This window comes from Cetorhinus maximus, chromosome 16, assembly GCF_964194155.1.
Source record: "Cetorhinus maximus chromosome 16, sCetMax3.hap1.1, whole genome shotgun sequence".
Classification (NCBI taxonomy): domain Eukaryota; kingdom Metazoa; phylum Chordata; class Chondrichthyes; order Lamniformes; family Cetorhinidae; genus Cetorhinus; species Cetorhinus maximus.
This window is the reverse complement of record NC_135894.1, coordinates 81,485,548-81,493,629: the sequence shown is the minus strand read 5'-3', so window position 1 is coordinate 81,493,629 and position 8,082 is coordinate 81,485,548. Positions and strand designations below refer to the sequence as shown.

Below are 8,082 nucleotides of genomic sequence, written 5' to 3'. Positions count from 1 at the left end.
ACAATTTTCAGCACAGAATCAGGCCATTTGGCCCAACTTATCTATGCTGGTGTTTATGCTCCACATAAGCCCCCTCCTACCCTACTTCATCTAACCTACTGACAACTCAGCAGGAAATAACTTCATCAGCTTGTTACAGTATACCTTTCTTAAGCTGCCATACAGCGTTCAATCTTCAGGCCCTAATGTGAACAGTAAAAGCTCACTCAGTAATGGTGAACAACTTAAGAGGATACCTGAGGACAAGATCCAAGTTCACGTCTGTGATTTGTGATTACTAAACCAAATAGATCACTCAATACTGAAAACATTTATGCTGTAATGCAATTTTCTTCCAGTTTAACTGTGTTAACCAGAAGAACTGTTGCAAGAATGTTTTCACCCGAATTAATTTGGGCTTTTGATTTAGAAAACATGTTCTAATGCTCACATCCACAACTACTAATCCAGCACAATGAATGTCACTTCTATACCCATCAAAATTGTTCTTGTTTAAATCAATTCAACAACACATTATCCTGTTCTGGAATTTTAGTAAATGTAAACTGCATTGTCAGATTGTAAAATCCTCTTTCCCAAGTACACCTAGAACCTGGTTTGATAATGCACATTCAGTGCCTGTCACTACTAATAATAATACTTGCAATTCCTTGTTTCAGCTAATCAAACTGAAGCATGTCAGAAAAGCACAAAATGAAAGTGCTCGTTATTAAATTGTTCTTACTAACCTGGGTAGAATCCAAGCCAAATTTAACATTAATCTGAAATGTGAAAAAGGCAGAGAAAAGGAAAAGCCGTGGAAAATGAAGCCAGTTAACTAGTGTGCTTTGTGAGTACTACAGCACAGACTATATAAAGTGTAATAGCAGTAAAATATCTCTCCAAATATGTTTTACTTAATTATTAACTGCATATTCAGTCTCTCCACTGACTTAAACATAAATATGATGTTCAAATTTCTATTGTCTTCCAGTGTTATGCAATCAATCAAGAGTTCATGTCAACATTATCAAGTGAGATTTTTAAAAATTCAATCGCAGGATATGGGCGTATAGGCCAGTATTTATTGTCCATAACTCGGGAGAAGTGCAGTTGTTAGGGCTATATCAGAGGACAGTTAAGAGTTAACCACATTGCCTGAAATCTTTTAAGCCAGACTGCATGAGTAAAGCAGATTTTCCTCCCTAAAGGACTTGAGTGAACCAGATAAGTTTTTACAACACACACAAGTTACACAGTCATCATTACTGGTGCTAGTTTCTTAACTTCAGACCTATTTATTAATTGAAATCAAATTCCCTGTCATGGTGGGATCTGATGTCCCCACATCATTAATCCAGGCCTCTAGATTATTAGACTAGGAACATAAACACTACGCTACAGCCCCCTTAATACTCTGCAATACCTGTGTCACAGGACATCTGTTCTCTTTGCGGCAAGTTCATAGTATTAACCATGTTGTTGTGGGTAGGCACTAAGTGGAGACCAGGTTCTATCCCACATGGAATAGAAAATCAGAGTGGAGTCACCTGAGTTTTCTCTTGTTTACTACCAGCTGTAACCAATATGTCAATTTTGGCAGAGGGCTAGGAGGTCCAGCTTGACCTCTTCGTCCAGAATATGGGAAGACTCGGGAGGGGATTGTGGAAAAGGAAACAAAGTTGTTGAGAAAAATGTACTTGGCTGAGTCTGTTCACTGAGATAAACACACCTTGGACTGGACGTTATTTTTAAAATCTCAATCGTGACAACCCGCACTGTCGTTATTGAAAATAAACAATTAGGCGGGAATTGCCTCAGGAGATCTATGGCTTGGCCACTGTCTTGGATAGATGTGGAAATGAGGGCTCATATTTTGTGGAAGCTGTAAATATCCTACCACCAAGGCTGCAAACGGGAGGCGATCTCACTTCAGCGAGCGGGGGACCCGGGACCACATTCTGCCGATGGCAGCCAATTAAATGGCTGCTGCCCTATTAAGGACCCTATCAGAGGGCCAGCAGCTCAGCAGCAGTACCACTAGTGGTTGCAAATACTGGGGCTGCACCAGGAGGATAAGGGATAAGGATGACCAGCACCCTTGAAGACATCTATGTGGGCAGTGGGGGTGGTGGTGGGGTGGATGCAGGCAGGCCCTAGCAATTGTGATTGGCAGGGGGAGGGGATGGTTCACTGAGGGCAGACAGCATGGGGGACTTCCTGCCACTTCCTCCGAGGAGGTGCCTCTGTGGCCAGAGTGCCCTAAAATGCAGAACCCCCCACCCCAGAGCCCACTGGAAGTCTGACAGGTTTTACATTAACAGGGGTGGTGTTCTCACCTTAACTACTATACTATTTACCAACTCCTGTTTGAAAAAGAATATCTAGGAGAGGGGATCTTCTGGTAAGTATTCCTCTCCAGTACAAAATGTTAGATCCAATTATTTAAGTTTTCCAATTACTTTGAGTTTTAAGATTCGTCTGTGGTATTGCTTTGTACCTTCCTCAATAGTCCTATCATTCAAAATGTTAGCAGCCTGAAGGTAGTTATGTTTTCTGGTTAATTCCTAAATGCTCTTTGTTGAGCATTGAAAATAATGTAGATTACAGAGATACTCAGTTTCTTTTTCTTTAGTGAAAGTGATTGCATCAGTACTGAGTATACCACAACTTCAGGAGGCAGACAGGAGGTCAGTGTTAATCCACCAAATTCATGCTGTCTTTTCATTCCTATGTCCTCGGTGCATCTTCTAGATTCTGTAAAGTTTTATGGGAAGAATCTTCCGTACTATTGGAACAATGTCCAGAATCTACACTTGATTGGCTGTTTTGCAGATCATCCTCTTCTTTATGGATCTTCCCATCAGACTTGGTTGTGTCTTTGTCTGACTTCGAACCATCAGTTTTAGTTGAATCTAGTAGTATTGAAGGAATTTCTGATTGAGAGACAATGGAGAGTTTGTCCCAATGTTCTTCATGCAGGTCTTCTTTATTCAGCGTTTCAAATATCGGTTGTCGGGATGGTTCAGTCAAGTACTGAAAAATGTAAAATGCAACTATTAACATTTATTTATGTTAACATATTTACAATTTTAACTGAAAATGTGGGATTAATGTCATTCTGGTTCTCATAAAATTCGATAAAAAATCCCAAAAAACGAAGTCCGCTCCCTAAAGGTTTTATTTGTCGTTTTGCGCTGACCCACCCAACAGCCCACACATCCATAATTTGTAACTTTGTCCCCCGATTCGTCCCCCACCCCCTCCACAGCCCATCATTCCTCAGCTAAAAGTCTGGGCAGATAATCTTCTCCTAAGCCATGGTCTGACAGTGGAAGCTTCAGAAGAGCAGCGTAATTCACATAATTGCATATGAAGATGGCTATCTACTCCACTCAGAACCTGCTTCCATGAGACATGTTACAGACAAGTAGAACAACAAAAGCCTGAATATACAGAGTGCCTGTAACATAATAAACGTGCCAAGGTGCTTCACAAAAGCAAGATGGAACAAAATATGACACCGAGCCACATGACGGTTAGGGTTATGGGACAATTGATCAAAAGGGTGATCAATGAGGTGGGTTCAAACAGTGTCTTAAAGGAGGAAAGTGAGGTTGAGAGGTGGAGAGGCTTAGGGACAGAATTCCAGATGCTAGGCTCTAGGCAGCTGAAGATATGGCCACTGAGAGTGAAGCAATTAAAATGTGGGATGCTCAAGAGGCTGGAATTAGAGGAGCGCAGATACCTCAGAGGAAATTATAGAGATAGGGAGGGGCCAGGCCATGGAGGGATTTGAAAACAAGGATGAGAATTTTAAAGTCAAGACACTGTTTACTCGGGAACCAGTACAGACCAGCACAGGGTGATGGGTGGACAGTATTCGGTGCGAGTTAGAGTAAGGACAAAAGAGTTTTGGATGACCTCAAGTTTATGGAGGACAGGATGTGGGAGGCCAGTCAGGAGTGCATTGGAATAGTCAAGTATGAATGTACTCAGGATTTTCCACCTAGGAAGTTCATGGTCTTAACCAAGTCATCAGGGCAAGAAGTAGAGCTGATGTCAAGATGAAAGAAAATAATTCTAATCCCCTACTGTTGCATGAATTACTAAATAGTATCTCTGTCATTCATACTTACCATGTGAGTACAGTGGAGCACGAACGCATGATTGACTGATGATCCAACCTCCAAACTGTTGTAATGTAATATTCTACTCTCCCTAATTCCATAATCTTTATATATCATTTATAAAAACAAAATTATTTTATTTGTGAACCCAACTCTAAAAGTTGACAAAATTGTAATAATGCCAATCTCCCCAAAATATGATTTCACTGCCTGGGTCACCAGTTACAAATAATGTTGCTAAACAACAGGAAATGGAGCTGAAGGATAAGGTAAATGTACAGCAATTTAAGCATGTTCCGGTTTATTAATAAATAACGTATTTACTGCTAACTGTAACTGCCTTATGATATTTAATACCATTGGAGTACTTTCACTTCTTGCTGTCAGCAATTAGAGCTATGACCAAAGTCACTATCAAAAATATCTACAGAGGAACAGAATTTCCAGATTCTTTTAAGGGGAGAAAGTAAAACCTCCCATTTCTTATTTGGTTTTCTTCTTTTCTTTAGATTTCCCCGTGCCACAATGTCCTTTTCCCATCTATGTTCACAGAAAGTTGGCAGGCAAGCAATGTTAGGTCGAGATGATTCTCCATTTTCTGTATTCTTGTTGAAAATGCTTCTGGACAATGTGCCCTGATGGCATGGCTAAGACCATGTGTTTCCTATTAGGGAAATGTTGGGTATTTTTCTGTAATGCTATGCGGTCAAACAGTACTCAACCTTAAGATCTTCTAGCAGCACTGAAGTATAAATCACTGAGATAAAAGGGTAGCCATACCTCTCTTATATGTACTGGGAGACTGTAGGAAGGATACATTAGGTACTTGATGGCTTTGCGTGCATAGATCACAAAGAAGAAACAGCCCAACGTTACCAGCAAAACAGCAACCAATGTTATGAAAAGGGCCTGGGCTGCTGCTATAGCTCTTCTCTTAGCTGCAGATAAAAGAAAAACATGGTCTGGCGTTATGTGGACCAGCAGCACAAGACATCAGCACTGCACAATAATCCATATGCCACCTGGAGCTGGGCTGCTAACTTTAATGTCTTGCAACTGCCTGTAATTTGAGTTCTGACCTCAGAGATAGCAAAATGAAATCAGGATTACCTCAAAGCTGCTTCTATCCCCGAAACAGAGTGCAGCCATCAGCCTGAAGTTATCGTATATTCTTTTTTTAATTGAAGACATCTCTAATTCACTTGTTCAATGTCTAGCTTCACCACTGAACATCAAATTTCAGCTGCTAAGACTCCAAAGCTCTGGAATTCCCTCTTCAAACCTCTCTGCCTCGCTATCGCTCTTTCCTCCCTAAAACCCATCTCTTTGTTCAAGCTTTTGATCATCTGTTCGACTATTCTTTATGTGGCTCATTCCCAAACTTTAATCAATAATGCTGTGAAGCGCCTTGGGACATTTTACAATGTTGAAGGCGCTACATAAATGCAAGCTGTTGTTGCTGTACAGTATACACGAGGATTAAGAGGCAACAACAGCACCAACAAAGCATCGTAGAGATATGCATAACAGCGTGATTTGCCCATTCACCATGTTACTTAATAAAATTTGAAGTTTTGTGGTCAATGGAGCATATTTGCACTATAGCAGGAATATAATTCTGCCAAGAACATCAATAACAAAAACAACTTGCATTTATATATTAAAATTAAAATATAACTAAGAGTGAATGTAAAAATCTTACTATCAGCAGTGACATATTCACAAATCACTGGGCTGAGCTGTCCTAGCTTAGAGATCTCATGAGAATAGGCCTGTACTTTCAAGCAGTAGGTGGTCCATGGTTGGAGATCAAGCAAAACAGTTGATGTAGAAACAGTTTTATTATATTCCTGAAAGAAAATAGGCACAAGCCAATTGATTAGCATTTCTTTAACTGTTAGTTTGTGTAATAGTTGCTAGGTTGTTAGCACAACTTTGATGCACAAAATCAAAACCCATCAACATTCCTTCATTGGAATCATTCCATTCTAATATGTAATGGCAGACCAGTGGCAATAGAATTTGATATGGCTAAAGGATAAAATACTGAAAACTAAAAAAAAAAAATGGGCATATGTAGTTTGTGAACATTGTCAAAGTTGCTAAAGGTGAAGCTGGCAAAGATCTAGAGATACTAGAAGGCTTAGCACTTAGCATGGCGAAGTCACTGTAGAGCAGTAATCAAAAGAGTAAATGGAATCAAATTGTGCCAAACTATATGGTCAAATTAGTAGGGTGTGAATTAGAGGAAATCATTTTAAAAGAGTATTGCTCTGGTGAGACTGCACCTCAAAAATTGTGTTCAGTATTGGTCACCAAGACTCAAAAGAGGACATTGAAGAGCTGAAGGATGTGCAGAGAAAAGCCTTGAGGTGGACCTCTAGCTCGGAGAACTGAGTTATGAGGAAAGACTGGAGAAACCTGGGCTTTTCAGTCTCAAAAGGCTTCTGACTTAGAGGGAGTATAATAGAAGTATATGATCATAAGCCACATGGAAAAGGAAAACCTCGAAGAATATTACAAGTTAAACTATGGCAGGAAGACAAGGAAAGCATAGATTGCTTTCTTTGCCAGTTTGTACTGACACCAAGAAATTCTTCACACAAACAATGATCAACATATAGAACGTAGGGTAGTGAGGCAAAAACCCTGGAATAATTTAAGAAACAATTAGGTTCAGTGAGGGGCTAGATTAGACTTGTCCTGGATGGTAAACCAGAATGGATCAAATGTCCTTAAAAAAACGACTTGCATTTATATAATGATTTTCACAACCATCAAATGTCTCAAACCACTTTACAGCTAATGAAGTGCTTTTGAAGTGTAATCACTGTTATAATGTAGGAAACACAGCAGCCAATTTGCGCACAGCAAGCTCCCCCAAATTGCAATGTGATAATGACCAGTTAACCTGTTTTTGTGATATCTATTGAGGGATAAATATTGGCCAGGGCATCAGAGATAACTCTCCTGCTCTTTTTCAAAATAGCACCATGGGATCTTTTAATCCACCTGAGCAGGCGTTGATTTACTGTTTCATCCAAAAGACACCTCTGAGAGTGCAGCACTCCCATAATAGTACATTGGAGTGTCAGCCATTTGTGTGGCACCTTATTGAATGCTCTTTGAAGATACAAATAAATATCATCCATTGATTTCCCCTTATCTACCTTGCTCGTTAGACCCTGAAAAATCTCTTAACAGATTTGACAAATACAATTTCCCTTTCATAAAGCTGTGTTGATTCTGCCTAATTATATTGTGAGCTTGGCTGGATGGTGCATGCCTTCATATCCAGGCGCCATATTTAAAAGGCACCCAGACATTCACAATGTGAAATCGAAAACTGTGATGTCTGGAAGGGAATCTGCAGTTCCAGCTCCAAAGTTCAGTAATGCCCCCCTGCACATCTTCCTGGGCCATGTATATGTGCGAAGGCCTGATGGGAGGGGGAGGCCAAGCAGGGAAACCAACGCTGCATGGGCATAGGTGGCCGATGCCGTCAGTGTCCAGGCGGTGCACAGGAGATCGGCCATACAGTGTTGGAAAAGGATGAACGACCTAATTCGCTCTGCCAGGATAAGTCTCATCAGATCATCGCATAAACCACGAAGACTCCAAAATGTCAGGGTGCAAATGCCAGTGGCAACAGCATGTCCTTCCTCACAGCCCCACTGCAGTGCATCCACACTGTGGTGGAGTGCCCACTGTGCTTCCTTCACTCTTCAACAGACATGGAACAATGCATGAAAGGGGGATGGGGGGATGTGGGGTAAGGAGGGGAGAATGGGCTTAGGCGCACAGGGAGCCAACAAATCAGATGCCTGTCTGAGCATTCCAATTGCATATGAATGGGTTCAGCGCTCTGGAGGGAACTGGTCCACAACCCTTCTGCACAATTTGCACCAGTGATGACCTGCCACACAGAACTGAGGAATGATAAATAAACCAAATTCTACTGCTCCACTCCATG

The 8,082-nt window shown here is 40.9% G+C and overlaps 1 protein-coding gene across 1 annotated transcript in view; it reads right to left on the bottom strand.

The window, feature by feature from the left end:
• Nucleotides 1-2,594: 2,594 nt before the first annotated feature.
• LOC144691761 (interleukin-10 receptor subunit beta-like) overlaps nucleotides 2,595-8,082 on the bottom strand; it is a 55,708-nt gene continuing 50,220 nt past the window's right edge. Inside the window, exons 7-9 of the mRNA XM_078560205.1 lie at nucleotides 5,812-5,959; nucleotides 4,890-5,047; nucleotides 2,595-3,015 (exon numbers count right to left, since the gene is read on the bottom strand). Of these exons, the coding sequence (XP_078416331.1) occupies nucleotides 2,710-3,015; nucleotides 4,890-5,047; nucleotides 5,812-5,959 (612 nt within the window). The 3' untranslated portion in view covers nucleotides 2,595-2,709. The remainder of the gene's footprint in view (nucleotides 3,016-4,889; nucleotides 5,048-5,811; nucleotides 5,960-8,082) is intronic.